The sequence below is a fragment of the Polyodon spathula genome, chromosome 3 (genome assembly GCF_017654505.1).
Source record: "Polyodon spathula isolate WHYD16114869_AA chromosome 3, ASM1765450v1, whole genome shotgun sequence".
Taxonomy (NCBI): Eukaryota; Metazoa; Chordata; class Actinopteri; order Acipenseriformes; family Polyodontidae; genus Polyodon; species Polyodon spathula.
The window spans coordinates 77,787,320-77,810,149 of NC_054536.1; the positions used below are offsets into that span (position 1 = coordinate 77,787,320).

The following is a 22,830-nucleotide window of genomic DNA, read 5'->3' on the forward strand; positions in this document are numbered from 1 at the left end:
GTAGCCATGAGGCAAAAGGTTTTGTGGTCTGATGAAACTTAAATTTACCTTTTTGGCCAAAATGCAAAGCATTATGTTTGGTGCAAAACAAACACAGAGCATCACCCAAAGAACATCATCCCTACTGTGAAGCATGGTGATGGCAGCATCATGTTATGGGGATGTTTCTCATCGGCAGGGACTGGGGCACTTGTCAGGGCAGAAGGGAAAATGAATGGAGCAAAGTACAGAGAAGTCTTTGAGGAAAACCTACTGCCCTCTGTAAGAAAGCTGAAACTGGGACGGAAGTTCACCTTTCAGCATGACAATGACCTAAAGCACACAGCCAAAGCTACACTGGAGTGGCTAAGGAACAAAAAGGGAAATGTCCTTGAGTGGCCCAGTCAGAGCCTCGACCTAAATCCAATCAAAAATTTGTGGCATGACTTGAAGACTGCTGTCCATCAATTCTCCCCAAGGAACTTGACAAAGCATTAACTGTTTTGCAAAGAAAAACGGTCAAACATTGCCAAATGTAGGTGGGCAAAGTTGGTTGAGACCTATCCCAACAGACTCACATCTGTAATTGCTGCCAAAGGTGCTTCCACCAAGTACGAACTCAGGGGGGTGTAAACTTATCAAATTATTATCTTTCAGTTTTGTATTTTCAATAAAAACTTTTTTCCATTAACGGTGTGGAAGATGGTGTGTAGATAAGTAGAAAATTAAATTTGCGACACATTTCTAGAAACTAACGCAGTGGAAATTAATAAGCTGAATTCGACGATTAGAGTAAGAACGAAATGCAGGTTCAAACAGAATCAGGTGAGATCAATGCACGTCGTTTGTTAACTCAATCAAGATATGAGGGTAAAAAGAAACTGCTTTTTGGAATTAGTGTTTGATTAAGAAATTGTACTGATTCAAAATATATACCTAAAAACTAGAATCAATCTCTCTCTCTCCACTTAATATTTCACGAGTGCTGGGGTCCAATATAAATCTGCTACATACTGAAGGCCATGACATAACGAGAGACCCATAGAGAAACAAATAGGCTAATAAACACTGTACAACCACTACCTAGTTTTATGAGGGGTGTCAGGGTCCAATATAAATCCTCCAAGCAAACCCGTTTTTTCTCATTTTTCGTATAAAAGGCAGCGCACCGTTTTAATTGGTACTGTATTGGTACAGTATTTAGTTTTTTTATATTTGTTTGTGATGTGCAGTACAAAATAAAACAAAAACAGTAATTCTAAGTGAATTTGCCTATTTATATTGCAGCTAACGCAAGCACAGTTAGAATGTAAAAATGGGGAGCCAACTGCACGACGTGATATATCCAAATATGCAGTATAGCAAGGAGCGATAGAAGGAGGTGTGGGTCTCTCTCTCTCTCTCTCTCTCTCTCTACACACACACACACACACACACACACAATTTGCACCTGAAGGAGAAAAATAAAATATTATGTAAAGTGGTTAATATTTATAACAAAATATGCCTGTTTCAGGAATAGAAATACTGTACTTACTGAACAACTTCCCAAATGAATCTCTTTTAGTTTTTTCTGCTTCATAGAGCTGCTTTCCATCCTTTACTAGAGCACTGGCCCACTGCAAAGGAAAAAAAAAAGTAAATAAAACACATAACACCCAACTTTTATTAGACAGAATGTAAAGCATAAAACTGCATACTTCTCTGTAGTGTTTTAGAAAAATCTTCCGCCTCACAACCTCCACTACAGCCAAGCAATACATCTGAGGAACAGTGCCAAGAGCCTCAACCACCCGAATTCTCTCCAACAGCTCAGTTAAAAGACGAAGCAAAGCCTGCAGTTTCTCCCCATCCTGATCTGCATGAAGCATCACATAACAACACCACCTGTAAAAATGCACATTAAAAAGTGGTTACATTTCTTTCGTAGCATTAAAACATAGGAGTAATTTATGACAACTTTGTGGGGTGCTGAAGAAATTCAGTTTTTGTACTGTTCCATAAATCCATTACAGGGTGCTTAACTAGGTTTCCAAAACACTTTATAAAAGACAGAGAAAACAGGGCTAAAAAAATAGATACAACAGTGTCACAGATAGCTTGTGTGGTGACGTCTCAGACAGGAAATGTAGAGACAGAGTCTTGTGAATGAAGCGCTGATGTGCAGATTTATTAAACAAAATGATTTACCAAAAAAAACACTGAGACAACAAAATAAACGGCACGATGGTCAAAAGAAACAAAAAAAACAGTGAACACAAACCCCAAAACAAGTATCGTGCTGGTGCTTTCAGCGCAAGTAGCAATTGTTTTTACTTAGATTTCTCCCGACTCTCTCTCCCGTTCTCACCTCACTGAACACCTAACCCTAAAGTGAGAAATTTTAACTCTTTAAAATACAGCTGTGTCGGGACTCAACTGCTAATTATTCAAGCTGTCCCCGGCACAGTCTGCACGTGAACTAATTGTGACTTCCCCGTGCCCACATACCAATACACATTTTGACTCACCCGTGTTACATAACCCAAACTACACAAAAATAAACGAACTACACCCAAGGGTGGGGGTTACCCCATCACAGTCAGGTATAGAGGATACTCCATTAACATTCAGGGGGTAATGAGATCATTATTTGAATGAGAATACCTGCAGTATTACCCCTCAGTGTACATAATATAATTAAATGTACCTGCTTAGTAAGGCCACATAATTTGGAACAGTATAGATTTCAGACTAAGATTTGGTTAAAAAAATAAATAGGCCTCGCGCAAATGCAAAATTTACTTCAAAAGTTGTATGCATTTTTTTAAAATGGCTAAAACCAGCAACATTTCTTACGTCTCCATTGACTCCCCATAGTATTGTTTTTGCCTAACTCTCTATATACCACAATGCTTTGCGCGCAGTGAAACGGAAGTCTCCATTGAAAATCAGCAAAGTCGAGTATCTTGTTAAATAGAATATCTTTTGAAATGGCCTTCTAATAAACTTCAATATTATTGTCTGAAGCAGTTTTGAGTGAGGCTGAACTTCATTGGTTAAAATATTAGTGTGTACTCCCATTGCTTAGAAAAGTTGCAGTGTTTTCGGCACAGTGTTTTGTCTGGTTGATTGGAAATGTGCAGGTCCGTACAGTAATGCTTAATCGATAAAAGTAAAATATATAAATGCTTGTATTTTCTCCACTGAAACACCCTATTTTTAATTATATCAAAACTAATTTACTTTATGAAACAAAATGCAGATGTACTTTTGAACATGACTAATGGAACTCTGAATTAAATGTCTATTTTTCAAATATCAACTAAAACTAGATTTTATAATTAAGCAACTTTTCCTATTTGCCAGAAATGGAACACATGCATTCAAGCAATTTGTAAGAAATTGGTCAATCATGAAGCTTTTTTCATCAATCCAGGGATTCCCAAACACCCCCCTTCGCTCCCCTCTCAACATGACATCACGCATTAAGTTTATCAATTTTGGAAATTTAAAGGGTAAAGATGTTAAAACTGGAAAATTCAATGAATTTAGATAAGTAAAATATGTCATTTTAAATGATCTGATTTATGCTCCTGTCACTGTTGGCTGTTTTAAGTAAATGGATTACAGGAAGAAAATCGAAAACAATGGGACAACATAAAACAATTACAGAAAAAGCCCAAAAGGTTCCATCCTATTAGTCATACCCTAACCTCGTAATACAATCTTCTGGAATACACCTAAAACTGATTGTGACGGTGCAGGGCTTGCAGACGCCGCACATCGGCGTATTATTGTTTTTTGATTTATTGTTTGCGGTCAGATTTCAATTGAATAATGAAAATCGGCTGCATAAAAACATGCCCAGCTCCACTCAGTAGGAGGAAGACAGATAGGATTTGAGAGAGACAGACAAAGGAGACGAGATCCAGCTCCACAGTAATTACATACACACACACACACACACACACACACACACAGACACACACACACACACACACACACACAGTGTTCAAAACATTAGGAACACCTTCCTAATATTGAGATGTATCCCCTTTTGCCCTCAGAACAGCCTCAATTCATCGGGGCATGGACCCTACAAGGTGTTGAAAGTGTTCCACAGGGATGCTGAACCATGTTGACTCCAGTGCTTCCCACAGTTGTGTCCAGTTGGCTTGTAGAGGACCTCTGCTCCAAATAGCTCATTCCATCTCATCCCACAGATGCTGAATTGGATTGAGATCTGGTGACTGAGCAGGTCACTGCAGTAAGCTGAATTAATTGTCATGTTCGTGGAGCCATTCTTGGACAATCCTAGCCTTGCGGCATGGGGCATTATCCTGCTGAAAAAATCCATTAGCAGATGGATACACTGCTGCCATGAAGGGATGCACCTGATTGGCAATGATGTTCAGATATCCTGTGGCATTCAAACGTTGCTCCACTTTTATCAAAGGGCCCAATGTCTGCTATGAAAACACACCCCACACCATCACACCACCAGCCTGCAACGTTGACACACAGCATGATGGATGCATGTAGTCATGTGGTTTTCTCCATACTCTAGTCCTCCCATCAGAATTAAACAGCAGCAACCGGGATTCATCAGACCAGGCAATGTTTTTCCAATCCTCCGGTGTCCAGTGTTTTCGTTCCTTATCCCACTGCAACCGCAGTTTCTTGTGTTTTGCTGAAAGAAGTGGACCTCTGTTAGGTCAACGGCTGCCACACCCCATCTGTGGGTCTTTCGGCACCAGTGTTGTACTGGACTGTCAGTTGACTAACTGTAGCCCGTCTGTTGCTCTACACAATTCTTGTCAGCCTCCTTTGGCCTCTTTCATCAGCCAGCAGCGTTCCAGTTCTTGACACACTCAAACTGGCACACCTGGCACCTACTACCATACCCTGTTCAAAGGCACTTAAACCCTCTTTACTCTCTGAATGGCACACATACACAATCCATGTCTCAACTGTGTCAAGGCTTAAAAATCCTTATTTAACCTGTCTCCCCTTCATCTACACTGATTGAGGTGGATTTAACAGGTTACATCAATAAGGGCTCATAGCTTTCACCTGGATTCACCTCGTCAGTCTATTTCATGGACAGAGCAGGTGTTCCTAATGTTTTGTACACTCAGTGTACATATATATATATATATATATATATATATATATATATATATATATATATATATATATATATATATATATATATATATATATATATAGACACACACACACACACACACACTTTTTTTTTGGCCCTTTTGCTTTGTATTCCTGTTTGTTTTGTTTGCCTTTTCTTTTGCTGTGTTTATTAAATATGCGCTTTAGTGCTTAAACGCGTTCCCCTGCCTGTAAGTCTGTCTTCCGGGTCCGTCACCAAGGGCTGACGTCATCGCTACACCTTCACCCCACCACACTCATGTACCAATTATATTCCAGAAGTAAAACCACAAAGGTTTTACTAAAGATCTGAAAAGCCTGATTAAAGTGAGCCTTTTTACTGTGGTCAATAACCAGTGAAGTAACAACATGTTTTTCACCAATGCCTATTCAAAGTTAACTTGATTATTGATTTCTAGGAATGAATAAAAAATAAAAAAAGCATCCTATTATTCAAGGGAAATGTTAATAGATTGAGTGACTTGTAAACAAGAAGTAAATTGAGATGTTAAAAATATCTATATATTAAAGGTAAAAAGGCTGTGATATGTTAGTGGTAAGGAATTACATTTAGGCAGAAAACAAAATCAAGTAGTGTACACATTTAATTATTGTAAATAGATAAGAGTTTGTTGAAAATCTAGTAGAAATTTTGACTAAAACCATTTCCCACTAACCGATGATATTATTTTTTTTTTAAAAATCGTAAATCTATATATATGTTAAGATATATAGTATATTATATCTAATATAAATTATATATATATATATATATATATATATATATATATATATATATTAATATATATATACACACATAATTATGTTGAGATGGGAAGTAAATGGTAACATGATTCCTAAATATTGTCTTTAATTGCATCCGAAGTCTTAAGAATTAAGCCTACTGTTGTAAACACTAATATATTAAATAAAAAGAATTTAAAAAAATGTGTTAATCAGATTATTCTGCTTTTTATTCCAATGGTAACATGATTCCTAAATATTGTCTTTAGCTCAAACCTCCCAACAGAAGGGGTAGTTTCAAATAGCCAGTTACGTGGAGAATGTGAGGCTACAAGAGGAGCAGGAGAATTCTATAGCCTTGTTGTCAAGTAGCCTAAACTCGTGCTACTACGACTGATAATAAAATAGTAATATGTGAATTACTATTAATCCTGTCATCATTAGTTTCCCAATCAATGTATTTAAAATGAGTAAAAAGTCCAAATAAATAAAATCGATATAATACCTTTATCGTTAAGCTTATCGTTACATTGAATTTATAGCTGAGCAAAACTGATGCATTTTAATATTGTACTATTACTTTTATATTCCATTGCGGCTAAACACAGGGGTGTTATGTATCATAAACTGTTAACGTTACACAATTGGCCACAAACCAACTAAAAGGTGATTTCGATTTGTAAAAAGTAACAATTTTCTTTTGCTTTAACAAAATGTAACCAGGGGGTAGCAACTAAACCACCATCGCTACGCCGTGTAATAGTCCAAATGAGTAAAAATTTTGTCCTAATTAAATAAAATCAAGTGTTGAATCAGTAAAAATAATTCACTGTGTCACGTGCTACAAGGCACGAGAAACTGTGGGTTACTCTCAACAGTTGGAGTTGTTTACGCCGCCTAAAGCATTTCTTCCTAATTGATACTTGTTCGATAACAAGATTCAATTGATTGTTAATTCGGTAATTGGATTTGGTTTTCAATCCTTCATTACACTTAGTTCAAACAGTTAAAATGTTTGTCTCTCATAACATTGTCTTGAGTTCCTCGGAGTTTGAGTTTGAAATCCGACTGACACAGACAAAAGTGTCTGTTTGTAGTAGAACATGAAAGTGGCATTAGAAAATAAAAAATGCCAAAAACAAAGGAATGTGAAGTGGGAACGGACAGTAAAGTTATTGACAGTTTTGCCAAACCTAACAGCTGCAGACCTAAAGATCAATGCAAGCGGTTTTCGAGAAGTAAGCTTATTTTGAACAATGGTTAAAGCCAGGAACGAAATGCAAAAGCTGAGTTTAAATTTGAAACAACAAAAAAGAGGGATGGGACATAAATTAGACCCATAACACCGGCCTTCAAGAAATAGTGGCATAGGTGAAATCGCTTCATATTACCTGGCACAGACCTGGGTGGGGGTGGTTTCAGTTTCAATATTACTTTTTTTGTATACATATTTTTGTATTTTTAATGCAAAGACACTATTTGCATAACAGCAAAGTTACTGTATGTCTTAACTTGTATGCTACAGAAGAGGGTATTTCCAGCCTCTCTGTGACAGTAACATTCCAATGTTCAAACAAATATTTGAAAGTTTTTTTTTTGTTGTTTTTTGTTTTAATTTCGATGGCCTCAATGAGCTGCTTTATATATGGGCATTAAATTGACATCAATTTAAATATGTTAAAAAAAAAAAACTTTTCACAGCATCTCCCGGTCTAAAAACAGGTATTTCAAGATATTTCAGGATTAAACATAATATTTATTAAAGTAGAAAAAACAGCATTGTCACATTCAAAATTGACCATTTTCTCTAGTTAACACAGCAAATGATCCTACATATTTAAATGCTAACCTGACAAACAGAAATGCTAAATTGTAAAAGACGTAGTTTATGCGTGAAATGTCTCCTCCTTGTACTAGACAGGCAAAGTTTAGCCGAACAGATTGTTGTTCAACTTTAAAATTTGTTACCAAATCGTACAGTGCAGTATAGAAAATGCTTTAACTCAATGTAAGCTTTGCACTTTTGGTATTCACAACCTTTAGCGAAACACTGTGCTTAGGTAGTAATCTGTAACAAACCAGTTTCTAGTCAGATAACGCCCTCTAGTGGTTAACAAACCTACATATTGCATTGACTTCAGTTTTACCGCAGTGTACCGTGCCATCTTTTGACATTTTCATAGCTGGCTTTGGCTACCACTATATCTCATGAGCTCTTAAGTGACTGAATTATTGTATTGTCCTAAAAATACATTTTACATGATACAGTGTAAACATACAAATGACTTACTTTAGTCTGACTTGCAGATTGTTTGCAAGCTCCTGTTTAGCAGTGGTGCACTTCTGTTTAATATCCAACAGTTTCCTGTGATTGGTTAACATGATCATCAGCTGGTTTGCATGGCTCAGACACAAGTCAGGTAGAACAGAAGTGTCCTTCAGATTTTCAGCTCTTTTCTGATTGGCTAAAAATCCCTTTGAACAGAAAAAAAGATGGAGATTATTAGTTAACAAAAATTAAACGATAGAAACAACTTGATGTTGATTAAGCAATAATAAAAAAAAAACAGCCAAAGAGTAATCCAATACCTGTAAAGCAAAGCAGTCACTAGAGAGTCAGGTATTAATGAACAGAGCTACAGTACACTTCTAATGATCCGAACTGTAGCAGATCTACATATGCTAACCTGAAAACGTATTAGGAACAATGTAACCATGTAACAATGTAACAATGTAACCAAGACATTTGGTATATTTCAATCAATATGTAAATAAAGACTAATGGATAGACTAGGTAAGACGGCTGAATAATGTCTATCAATGTCTAAGTGACCACAACAGGAAAGCTGAGAAATCTACAAATAGGCTTGTTTCAGCATAATTAAATCAATATTTACTATCATCAACAATATTCCCAAAGAGGTATATGAATTTTAGCCAATGTACGTGGACCTATAAGCCTTTACCACCAGCTGCTTATCCCGCGATTTCCACGAGGAGCGCAAGTGAGTCCAAATTTATCACTCCCGTGATAACAGCGTGCAGGGGGTTACATCTGCATCTGCCAAGTTTACCACGTCTTTTCAATGTGCTCCAGTAAATAAATAAGACGACTACATTGCATAATAGTCTTCAGTTTTGATTTTCGCTGACAGATGGCAGCAGTCCCCAAGAAATGTGCTCGACAGACTGGCCCATACATACATACATACATACCACAGCTGGGAGAAAAATATGGATGCCAGCAAGCTACAGAGAATGAGATGAGGGTATTTATTTCTTTGTTGATGTTACAAGGGGTTGTAAAGAACAGATTTATTCTGCTGATGAAGTACACGTCACAGATAATAATGCATATAACAGCGATACACACCAGTACCCGAAACTATACGTTTACCACATCAGTCACCCTGCATGACGTGATTGAAAGTTTTTGACGCAAGTTTATATGTTTTACGGGCAAACACCAAAGAATCACAAAGCTTTTGCATTCCATGTTTTGCCCAGGCGTGCCCAACAATGCCTGGTCAAAGTTCAAAATTAATCTTTCATTTTATGTTTTCAAGGAACAGAGACATAGCTAGGACCAAAGAGCGTGTTTGACCTGCCTACCTGTATAGCGTCATTCATTCACTCATTATTTTGAAAACTGTCCAAATTGCTAATTTGTGGTTATGAATGAAAACAAAAAAAACAAAAAAAAAACATTTTTGACATGGATATTGACAAAATGGGCAGCTGGGTGGTTAAAGCCTAAAAGCATTGTAGTGGATAAAAAAAGTAATTAAGCACTTTGGAATATGTATATTTTGTGTATATACACTGAACAGAGTTTGTTAACAAAATAAAAAAATGGATTGCTCTGCTATAGCCCAATAATCTCTCTTTTCTTAATTTGTTTTAACTACAGTACTCATATTACACATTTAACTGTGCTGCATTTGCAGAATGCTAAAAAACTGATCCGCTTAAATACAACTGTATCACTCTAATTAAAGGTGTTTTTGTGTTCATAATACATTATAATGTGATGAAATACTAACATAACTATGACTATGTGTTTGTTAGACTTGTCAGATTGTTCCAAAATGGTATTTTATCAAGCAGTGCCACCTGCTGGTATCAGTTATACACAACATATTCACTTTTATTATGCTTCACTATAAAATGCATTTTAGACAAAAAAATACCTCAAGGGGGTGTAGACTTTCTATAGGAATTGTGTGTGTGTGTGTGTCTATCTATCTATCTATCTATCTATCTATCTATCTATCTATCTATCTATCTATCTATCTATCTATCTATCTCTCTCTCTCTCTTCTCTCTATATATATATATATATATATATATATATATATATATATATATATATATATATATATATATATATAGATAGATAGATAGATAGATATAGAAGAGAGAGAGAGAGAGAGATAGATATTAGATATACACACACACACACACACACACACACACACACACACACACACGTCTTCAAAATGCTGGCAGTACAAATCAAGCACAGTTCCTGTACTGTACAAAACATAAATCAAAAACACCTCAAAAGCCTACTCACGGACTTAAAATGAGTATTGCCATTTGCTAACGAAAACACAATTTAGTTTAAATTAAATGTATCACCTAAAAATTAAACCCCTTTTTACATATATAATAATAATAATCTTTATTTTTATATAGCGCCTTTCATAGTTGAACACCATCATAAAGCACTTTACAAGAAACAAGAGACTAGGGTGTGTGAACTATGCATCAGCTGCAGAGTCACTTACAAGAACGTCTCACAGGAAAGATGGAGCACAAGGAGGTTAAGTGAACCTGGTGGACCTGCTACTACACCCGTGCTTTTGTTAATCCAAACTGTCAGTAGAGACAGGAGTTTAATACAGGAAATGATGCTGAAACTGATCTTGGCATCTTTTACTACAAGTCTTAAGGGTAAGCTTTGCCATCTTTTTTTTTTTTTTATTCTCCCAGAAAATAAGTTTATAAGTTCAGACATCACCTCTTCCATGTCTAGCCAATTTACTGAGTAATGTTAAAATATACAGCCTTTTTTTCCCAATAATACAGTAACTTTAACACAGCTGCAGTCTCATGACATTCCATATCTAAAGAATATTATACCGTTTCATTTAGGGCTAAGGCAAAGAGTTTAGCATGAGACTATGGGTGTGTCTTAAGTTTATTTTCTGATGTTTTTTGGGGGAAATTTGTGAGAACACACTAACCTTCACAGCATTATCATTACGTATTGTTGAAGCTTCATGCAAATTAAGTGCTGCTTATTTAACTGCCCATCATTCTACATTTCTTAGGAAAGAAAAATGCAGGCATCACATGATTCTGCTTAAATATAAGTCCTTCTCAGCCATTACTGTGTTCAGTTAACTGCTTTGAAAGCACTGGGAACAGCGCATGCGAAAAAAAAAAAAAAATCACAGTTGTGTTTAAAAATAATTTTTCCAACAATATGCAGAATACAAAAAAATAAAAAATAAAGGCAAAAAATGTAGTGAGAAAAGTGGGGTGTTCACTGATACACAAAATATTCAGTCTATTGGCACTGCATCTACTGTTAATGAGTCCAATCTGCTGTAAAATATTGCATTTGTTTATACTATAAATACAACATGAATGTATCCATGGTTATTGTCCAGTGAACTTACCTGAGCTAGTTCCTTCTGTTCATTTACCAACTTTTTACAGCTGGCTATCATCTGATCTAGTGCATATAGCCTGTCTTCAAGACCTTTAATAGACTTCATGTTCTGATTATCCAGTTTGGCAATAGTATCCCGACATTCTGCCAAAAAGGGTTGAATGATTCTTGGATCAAGCTGAAACGTAAAGAAAATATGGCATAAAAATGAAGTTCTAACATTTTATAATATAAATGTATGGGAAAAAAAAAAACTAAAATTAAAGTAACAATGTTTTATTAACTACATCCAGACCCCTCTTTTCCAGAGGCATGTGTAATTATTTCCTTTGTTTCTAGTTGCAAAATACAGACTTAAATGTTTAACTGTCCTACTCCCTATACTGATCCATTTATATAAGTAGTAAGGACACTAAAGTAAGCAGGGTAAATGCCAACTAAAACACTTCCAGGGTATTATTTTAACTTTAAAATATATAAAATTCCAATGCATATATGGAATAATAATTATTTCACTGGGCTTGTGCTATTCGTGTCATTTGTCAAAACTGAAAAAAAAGGATGATTATATTTTATATTTTTGTATGCAATTTTCGGCAAAACATACTGCAAAAAGACCAATATTGAAATAAAACTGACCAAAAAGACCAATATTGAAATAAAACTGTTTGTAAAATGTAATTCTAGTTATACAGTATCTGTAAAAATCTTAAGAGCTTTAACCTGGTCAGATTAATGAGCCAAGAAAGAGACCCTTTCAGTCTTAACTGAATCTAACATTTGCTCCAGAAAACATTGTTTCTAGATAAAATAATACTATGCTCCTACAGTTGACCTGTCATGTACTGAATGTGAAATGAATTACTCAGGTCAAAGAGAAGTTTACTGTTACAATTTGTCCAACAAGTAATGAGATCAGAGATATATATATATTTTTTAATTTGATTCAGGGAAGCGAAACAAAATGGTCTAAAAAACTGTAGTTGTGCTTTATAACGGTATTATAGAAGACGTATTTTAATTAAGAATACTTTTTATAAAATGGGATAACCAGACTCAAGTATTTTGGCAGGAAAATCAATTTTTACAACTTGCAAATATGGTATACTGTGAAAAAGTATTCATAAGTCAAGAGGTTAAAAACAATCACACACTGTACCTCTAAACTGTGACTTATTTATATGTACTAAATTATATATATATATATATATATATATATATATATATATATATATATATATATATATATATATATATATAAATATTTATTTTTTTTTTTTTAAATCTGCAATTGTTTTTTACCCCATTTTCTCTCCAAAATTTTATAATTGTTTTTTACCCCATCGCCTTCTTAACTCTCTCCAATTTGAAATGCCCAATTTTTAAGCTCCAGGGAAATACGAGTAAGGGTGTTATTATCTGCCAAGCAAAGTGAAGCAAATTTTTTATTTATTTTTTTTAAATGCTGTTTTGTGCCGCCTTCAGTGTCAATAACATTTTAATATTTACTTGATTCAAACTTCTTGCTCAAACCAACATACATACAGAACATGCAAACATCGACATCACTAAACAACATTTGGTACTTTAACATGTTCTGGTAATGACGGTGTTAAAATAATCCAATCACAGACTGACAATTACAAGCATAAGGCAACATTATTAAAATAGCTATGTCCTTTACAACTGCAAGCTTAACTTTGCCATTAGTGAAATAATATAATCCAAATAGAAGACTATTTAGCCTAATGCACAGATACTCTATTACTTATGGTTAAGGCTGGCATTAAGTCACGGTGGTCATGGGTGTTGGTGTCCGTGATTTTAGTAGAGAACACTGAACACTACTTGAAATTCCACCTTAACCAAAAAAAAAAAAAAAAAAAAAAAAACTTTTTTTCACCAATGATGTTGAACTAGCTTGGTTGCCTTACTTAAAAATGAAGCCGTTTTTCAATGCCTGTCGAGTCTTTGACCAAAATCAAGTGATTTCAGCATAGCTGAGACAGAAGTGTTTGAGGCCATTCCACTGTTTGAAGACAACTGTGCAGCACAGCGTGAATACCATGCTTACTATGAAATTGTCAGTGAAATGAAATGCGACGTTTACCAGTTCTGGAAAAACATAGAAACAAGATTCCCAGCTCCTGCTGCGATTGCTCTGAGGTGCTTGACAGTACCAGTAAATACTGTTCTTTTTCTGCATAAAAAAATGCACTTTGGGATGACCTGCGCTCCACAAAGGCATCGAAACTCTCGATGTGCAACATGGTGAATCAGAATAAAATGTAAACACACAAACAAAAACGTAAAGTAAATGCAAATTATACCACAGCTGAAGCAATAGATGCGCACAAACAGTCTTTTTGAACTTCAAACATTTTTTTTTTAAGGTATGTAAAATCTAGTTTTGTTTGCTGTGTAGAAAACCTGCCAAATGTTAAGTAAAAACAAAGATTTTTGTTTATAGTTGTATACTCTTCTTTTTTCCCTAATTATATACAGACTGATTTTATGTAGGTATATTGTATTAAAACTCACATACTCTGTGATTTTGAAAAAATGTACCATGACTGCGGCATGACTTTTAGTACAAATTTCTGTGACAAAATCTCAGCCTTCCTTATGGTCAATCAAGTTACGGAGCTCCAATAATAATAAATATCAGCCTTTACTTGTAAAAACCAAAGTGACCCCTTCTCCACACACATAATAACACTGACGGGCTTTGGTTGCTGTGCACCTGGCTAATCATTGCATGGTCAAATAACTGCTTAATGTAAAAAATCCAAACTCTCATGGTTTGTCCTACTCTTATCTTACTCGACTCCCTTGTCAGGGTCCTCTCTCGCTTCCTTCCTTTAATGTTACAAACATTAAACTCTAAGTAATATATGTAATAATAATGCTTTTATTTTATAGCATAGCACGACATACTTATAAACTGTTTTAAAAATATTGTATTTGTTCTATTCAGTACTGGATATTATGTTTACTTAATTTATATTTTAAAAAATGAAGTGTTTAATATTTAAAACATAAAGTACTTCAAAATGCTCTGCTGAAACTTTTGCTGTGCTTGTAAATACCTGAAATTACAAACTTTTTTTGCACAAAGATAAATAATTCTTCTTCTTCTTCTTCTTCTTCTTCTTCTTCTTCTTCTTCTTCTTCTTCTTCTTCTTCTTCTTCTTCTTAATCATAACAATAATAATAATAATATTATTATTATTAATATTTTGTTCACATTCATCACAGATTTCACAATTTCTGTGAAATGTACCCATTGTTTCCTTGTAAATTCTAATTTCCCTAACTAATGTATGTATATATATATATATATATCTATATATATATATATATATATATATATATATATATATATATATATATATATATATATATATCTATGTATGTGTGTGTGTGTATATATGTATGTATATATATATATATATATATATATATATATATATATATATATATATATATATATATATATATATATATATATATATTTTTTTTTTTTTTTTTTTTTTTTTTTATTACTTAAAAAAAATAAATATAGCAACACTTTTCCGGGCAGCCGGTTTAGTTTTCTTCTGGTAAAAGACTGAACACACTGCATCACACTGCACAATTTATTAAAAATGTTTTTAACTAAAAAGGACACCAGCGGCATCAAAGATCAGAAATATTTCCACTAAAGATCACTCTGTCTAGTACAAGGGGGACATTTAATAAATATTTATTTATTTATGTGTTTATTTTCTTTGATAATTCACAGATGGTGAAATAGAATGCCTTTAAAAGGGACATTAAAAAATGAAATATTGTACAATTTAGCTTTTAGTGTTTTCCAGATAAGCATTTAAATATTTAGGAGCACTTGATGTTTAATAATTCTAGAGAAAATTATCAATTTTGAATGTGATGATGCCTTTGTTTTCTGCTTTGATACATATATGTTTAAATCGTAAAATATCTTGAAACATCTCTGTGAAATGCCATGAAATAAGCAATGTTTTACTGTGAAAAAATACAGCCCTAATAACAACAATCATTAAAAAAAACAACCAAAAAAAACAACAACTTACCCTGTTTATGGAGTCAAAGCACTTTCTGACAACAGATTCAACATCATTTGGTCTATCTTGTACATTTATCCAGTCTAATAAAGAAACATTAAATAATGGTAAGTCACTCTTCTCTTGTGGATCACAGTCTTGCAGCACAGCATCTTGACTTTTACTGTTTGTCTCTTTGTTTTCTTGTGTTGCACAGTCCTGAGTTGGATGTTCCAAAGATATGGAAACTGATGACGATTCTGGAGTAGTTCTAGGTTCCCCAGCGTGTAGCACCGACTCAGTAGAGTTTTCCTCATCAGTTTCTTCCGCTGCTCCTTCCTTCTCAGCAGGTGAGCTCAGTCTTTCCAAACTTTCTCTATAGCTATGCCTGGTCAGACACTCCAGGAGTGGAATATTAGCCATAATAGATACAGCATTCCCTAGGCTTAAAGGCAACAGACAACATTAATGTGCTAATGTTTACTTTTACAACATAAAATGCAACAAATAATTAATTATTTGCTGATTAATTAGTTTAAATCTTGCAATTAATTTCTTACACTGACATTTATCCAGTCTTCCCACGTGTCACTCCGGTTGATTTGAAAATGCTTTTTTAAAAATATTTTTTAGTCACCACGTGAGGCAGGGTTCACTGTTCTTCAACAAGTTAAACTTCATGGAAACCCAGTTTAAGAAAGATGCAAGATATCACTAGTCACGCAAGGCCAATATAACCTCCTGTATTTTAGGAGGCCATTTGCATTTGGAATGAGAATGTCTCTCCATAAATGAAAATAACATGGAAGCCCAAATTACCCGGAAGGTACTACCAAAATGCCATGAGAAAAAGGTGAGACTTATTTGTATTTTTCAATGGAAACCCTGCAACTGACTGAATTGGTCCAATAGTACCATAAATGAGCACTGATGACCAAAAAATGTACTTTGATAAGCTATTTCTGTAATTTCAAAATAAAACTCCCCCCCCCCCCCAAATTACCTGCCAAAAGCAAATATTGGTTGCCTTGGCCTTGCACAGCTTCACACAGACCTTTTTTTTAGGTTTAGTTTAGTATCACCAAAAATGTAGCTTAAAATATAATATTACTGATGCAGTAATAAGTAGTTATATTGTGAAAAACAGTTCATAATGAAGCAGCACAGCAAGGTCCAATATATCTTAGATTTATTGTTACAGCTTATATTGACATGATAGGCTCGTTAATTCACCAATGGACAAAAAAAATGCAGGATCATATCTATCTTGAGGAAAGCCATCATCCACTGGATACATAACAATGCGAAAACAGCAGAATTCCCAGAGACACCTAACACCGATTGGTTACTGTTGTCCTTTCATTACATTTTAGGGATGTATACATTTATTATTGAAATAATGTAAACAATTGCTGTTTCTATGTTCAGCCTGACCTGTTTTCTCTAACATATTCTTTGCTATATGACAGAAGCAACATACAATGGCTTGGTATACATGGTATACATCTGGAAACTTACTAAAAAAAAAGATTTAGGAATAGAGCCATGTATTAAACAAATTTCCCGAAAGAATGCACTTTGTCTTGCATATAGTTCTATTAATTTTTACCACAGTCAGCGGAGAAAAGATCTTAAGTGTTCACATTTCATTTAAAGAGTTGTATAGCATGTTTTATTTGTTTTGTCTTTGCCTCCAAGGATAGTAATGGGTTACATTTGGTAGGCAGGATTCTGTTGAACAGAGCAATTATAAAATTACTATAGTTCTATTGGCTCCTCTATTTGTCAATCACACATGCTACCAGGGCTGACTGCAGTCAATTTTCATACAAGTTGTGGTTATGTATACATTTAATTATTACCTACTTTTATATTATATCCCCAAGTGGTCTTGTTACATCGATGAAACATGAATGTAGATGGACTTACTATATGATTTTACAAAAATAATTTTTTATTATATATATTATATATATATATATATATATCTATATATATATATTATATATATATATATATATATAAAAAGTAAGTTGATTCAACTGTTAACAAGGAACCGTTACCTTCTTATGAAGATGTGAATACAATTATGAGAATGTCTGTAACAGTTCTTTTGGTGTAATCATTACATGTGTTTATATTTTTTGATTTATTGGTTTAATAATGATTAAAATATATATGGAAATAAGCTTACCTGGCAAGTTTCTGCTTTATGTCATCAATGCTCTGTTGATAATTGTTATAGGCAGTTTCATATTTACAAAGCAGCTTCTGATAAGAGAGTGCACAGTCATCCAAGTTAGCCATTATGGCAGCCCAGCCTTGGTGTTGAAGGTGTTCATCATGGACTAGGCGTTCACAAAATGAGCAAAGCTTCTTGGCAACTTCAAACATTTCCTTAAAAAATAAAATAACTCAGTATAGCATGTCAATTGTTAATTATATTTCCCTTACTATTTCATTTTATTTGGAATCATTCCAAGTGGTTACACTGCATCAATATTGAGTTTTTCTATAAATCCGCTTTTACCTGCCTTTGAGTTACTTTGTGCTTGTCTAGATAATCCTATTCCTTATTCCAGTCAAACAACCTGACGTGTACATTTTTAACTCTGCCAGCACCACCTAATCTACAATTATTCTGACAAGGAAAGTATAAGTGGTGTTGGCATTCTACTGTTCTTATAATTTAATGGAAATATGCTTGGTTCTGGGTAGAGTAAAATCTAGGAGATTATCAAGGTTGTTCATCTATCAACAACAATCCCAGCTTCTTGCCAAAATAGAATTGTTTGTTTCAAGATGGACACGTACTGAGAACACTGGAATCACACATCTCAGCATCAAATGACAAGAAAACAGAGTAGATTATGGTAAAATATATTAAGATATACATTATAATACAGAAAGATACATATAAAAAAATCCAATTACCACAGCTAGTTGTGTTCTTGAGGCAACGGTGTGAAAAACCGCTGGCATCATTAGAGATTCTTCCACCTTCAGCTCCATTTCATTTTCAACTGAAAAAGTTGTTTTAGGAATCGCTGGGGGGCGATCACACAAAATCATCTCTTTGTTGAACAGAAAAATGGGATTTGTATCCTATAGGGGCAAGGATAAAGAATAGAAATTAGACTGTTCATATTAAGATTTAGACAATACTTAAAGTAAAAGAAGCAGTTCAATTCCTTCTTTGGTAGAGATGGGGCAGTGGGGGGGGGGTTACAATAAAGGAATTTGATTACATTGTTTTGGTTTCAGCCGGATTTATTTCCAGTATTCTACCTTACAATAGATACTATATGTATTGCACAGGAATTGGCAGATAACACAAATAATGTCTGAATTGCATCAAAAGGGAAATCAAAATTCTAACAAAATGCAAACAGATTTTTACTTTACACTTACCGTGCCAGCGCTATAACTGCAAACACGCCTATCCGCAACCATGCACTCCCCACCACTGACAACAAGCACTTGGTGCTGGGTAGCAATCTTATATTTGACCTGGATAGCATGTTTAAGGTCTGCAACACTAAACACAGAAATCAATAAAGCAGAAAGAAAACATTAATACTAATTAATTTTTACAAATGTCTGTCAAGATGACAACAGCATTTAAATAGACGTATCACATGCTACCACACACAACAGACACATTTATCCAATCCAAATTTTAAAAAAAAACGCAAAAGGAAAAGGCACAAGGTAATTGGGGACAAGGGCAAGCATGCAAGACTCGATGGATCTCTTTGCCCCACCCTCACATTCCACAGTATTTTTTTCATTGTCTTTTCAATTCATGCTGCTGATACAGTTGCTGAGCTTTGCCGAGTGTGACAGTAGATGGTGTTGTAGCTCTGAAGGAACTTAACTTGCTGGCAATACAGTGCAGAAATGCTTTATTTAGATATCAACTCTTACGTTTGTACAGCAAGTTCAGTGTCAAAAGTTAGGGTAGTTCCATTGTTGACCTGAAACACATATAACTTCATGTTGACTTATCCAGCGTCCTACGCGTTTCCCTTCGATTTTCATTTAGTCATTTAGAATCCTAGACCAAGAAAAGAATACGACAAAACAGACCAGGTATTAGGAACAAGCATTTTAGTAATATGCACTCCTGCCACAGCTGTAAAAACAAAATGTACAGTACAAAAGAAAAGAGCTGTGGCAGGGAAAAAGAAGATGATGACTTACACCCACCCAGTCTTGGGTCCCCAAGATCTGTCCTCTGACTTGAAGGACAAGTGTTTCAAACTAGTCAAGTCTAATTTCTCAGAATGATGACCGATTTCTAATTTTTCTTAAAATTATCTGTTTTCCCAAAATTAAAGTGAGAGGTGGTTAATTAGATTTAAATTTATCAGTTTTGTTTCAAAGTGTTTGGCAGATAGCTGCAACACGCATAAGCTTTGCTCACTGCAGCTAATCAGCGCACTGTATTTTGAAACAAACTGTGATTGACACTGGGCATAACCAATTAACTTAAATCTTTAATTTGTGGCAGAATACATATTTATACATGATACATTCATGTACAAATATTTACTAGGGATGGGTCATTGTAGTCAAATACATGAAAATTAAAAGAAACTTATTAGTGTAGAGACGGTTCAGTGGACTTTTTAATTTGCTTCAAATCAGACAAGACCACACTGACAGACAGGATCCAAAACCTTTTAGCAAGATGCTGTAGCCAATGGCCAGTGTCCTTGATCCCACATATGGGTTTCTGTTGTTGAAAGCAGACCATCCACACAATCACAAAAGAAAAGTAAGATACGAGAAAAAAAAAATAAAATAAATAAAATCACTGGTATTTCATTTGAACTTATCACTTGATAAGTTTATTAAATGTGTTAGAAAAATATTTCACACACCTCTACGGTAAATACAAACGATTTATGAAATATGACTGTGTACATATACTGAAATCTAGTGCTATAGATGTTTTAATTTCAGATGAAATTGTGAACCAAGTAAACCTGATGTGTCCCTGAGAAACTGCAGCCCCAGAACAACAGGCTCCAGCAAGTAAAATACCCAAGAAAACACTGTTTTCCACGTAGGAGAAAGACGCCAGACTGGGGACTGCTTCGCCTACATCAACATGGCACATTGTGCAACATTACTTGGATGACATGAATTTCCAAACTCATTTTTAGGGACTGACCACTGGGGTTAGTACAGGTAAATAAAAATTTTAAAAAAAGTTTATAAAAGAATGTGGCCTTGTTGGAAAATTCCAGCCACATGAGCACCTATTGAGAGGGTATTTAGTCAGAGTGGACTGTAACCACACACAGCAAGGATGGGAGACAATCTTCTCTCTCAGCTGGTGTTTTTAAAGTGCAACTCAAAGTAAAATAATTTTTTCTTGTGAGCAGCATCGTGAGAATAGTTGCTGTGTTGTAAACTGTGATTACCCTTGTGGATGATAAAGTGGTTCTGAATGAATGTCTGTCCGATCAACAGATAGTAAATAGTAAAATAAGAACACAGGGTATTTGTGAAAACATGCTGTAATAATTTGACACAAAATGTTTCTCTTTGCTTTATCAATGTCTATCTTCCATGAACATATGTTTAGCAAAATTACCTGTGCAGCACAAAATGAACAGGTACCTGTGTAATATCCCAGTTTTAAATAACTGAGTTCATACTGTTCAAACAGTGATAAAACTTATAAAGTTTTTCTTCAGATTGTATGACTGTATAAAGTTAAAGATGAACTACCTTTGAAAACGTACTGCTAGGACTCTGCATCAGTATAGTTAGGCTTCCAAGCCAATGGCTGAGAAGCCTATTGCTGTTGTTGTTAAGATTATTATTATTTTTCTTTCCGCCAACAAAACCTTAAAAGTTGTATAAAATCAATCATTCAATCAATCTATTTTATATAGCTCCTTTCACAGCGGACTACCATCACAGAGTTTTACAGTTCCACGAAAACTCTTTTGCAGAGAGGCACAAGTAGGCATTCTCAGGCTATGCCGTGAAATATAAACACACACCCTTCTTTTCCTGCATATTAGCGCACATTGTGAGGGCTTTGCCACCTCAAGCAGAGTGTAGAATGCAGACTCTAAAACCAGGAATGAGCATGGTTGCAATGTATTATAACATGTTTGTAGTTTTACTTTACAGAAAAAAACAGTAAGTTCAAGTGACAGTATAAAAATAAATCAATAATTAGAAAATGTGGATATCTACAAAAATGAATAAACAATCAATTCAGCAGTGATAAGTTATAATTAAAAAATTGCCACTTTATGGGTGGATGGAAACACTTGGCTTTGGCTTTCACAACACACCCAGGGCGTGCAGTAATTTTATAACTGCTGCACTCCCTGATATGTGTGTGTGTGTGTGTGTGTGTGTGTGTGTGTGTGTGTGTGTGTGTGTGTACATATATACACTACCGGTCAAAAGTTTTAGAACACCCCCATTTTTCCAGTTTTTATTGAAATTTAAGCAGTTCAAGTCCAGTGAATAACCTGAAATGGTACAAAGGTAAGCGGTAAACTGCCAGAGGTTAAACAAAAAGTTTAGGTTACCAAAAACTGTAAAATAATGTACATTTCAGAGTTATACTAAAAGGCCTTTTTCAGGGAACAAGTAATGGGTTAACAACTTACAGCTGTTCTGCAGCAATGGAAGTAAATTAAGCCTTGAAAGTTGACGCTAACAATTCCTACAGGTGTCCTAACTTTTGTTGAATACTTACAAACCCTCTGTTTGTATAAAAGCAGTGTTGGAACAGACTGTGTTACTACACCCTCTTAAGTATTATTTGGACAGTACTGTACTGCAGGGAGTAGTATATTGCTATCATAATGGTGAGAAAAAGGCAATTAACAAAGGAAGACAGACCATTATAACCCTTAAAAGTGTAGGTCTTTCCTTTAGAGAAATTGCAAAGAAAGCCAAGGTGTCAGTGAGTACAGTTTCCTACACCATCAAAAGGCACTTGGAAACTGGAGGAAACTCTGACAGGAAGAGGTCTGGCGGACCCAAAGCCACAACAGAATCAGAAGACAAGTTTCTGAGAGTCAACAGCTTGCATGATAGGCGGCTCACAGGACAACAGCTTAACACTGGTCAAAGTAAGCAAGTCTCAGTTTTAACTGTGAAGAGAAGACTTCGAGCTGCAGATTTGACAGGTCGAGTGGCAGTAAGAAAGCCATTGCTAAAATGGCAAAATAAGAA

General features: G+C 34.8%; 1 protein-coding gene across 2 annotated transcripts in view; it reads right to left on the reverse strand.

Annotated features, from left to right (window-relative positions):
- The window catches only part of LOC121313433 (RB1-inducible coiled-coil protein 1-like), a 49,660-nt gene that overhangs the window by 21,266 nt on the left and 5,564 nt on the right, over positions 1-22,830 (reverse strand). For both annotated transcript variants that reach the window (XM_041245959.1, XM_041245960.1), the window contains 9 exons: positions 19,543-19,672; positions 19,027-19,153; positions 18,550-18,720; positions 17,810-18,012; positions 15,646-16,060; positions 11,559-11,729; positions 8,162-8,346; positions 1,680-1,866; positions 1,517-1,598 (listed from right to left, as the gene is read on the reverse strand). In XM_041245959.1, the coding sequence (XP_041101893.1) occupies positions 1,517-1,598; positions 1,680-1,866; positions 8,162-8,346; positions 11,559-11,729; positions 15,646-16,060; positions 17,810-18,012; positions 18,550-18,720; positions 19,027-19,153; positions 19,543-19,613 (1,612 nt within the window). In that variant the 5' untranslated portion in view covers positions 19,614-19,672. The remainder of the gene's footprint in view (positions 1-1,516; positions 1,599-1,679; positions 1,867-8,161; positions 8,347-11,558; positions 11,730-15,645; positions 16,061-17,809; positions 18,013-18,549; positions 18,721-19,026; positions 19,154-19,542; positions 19,673-22,830) is intronic.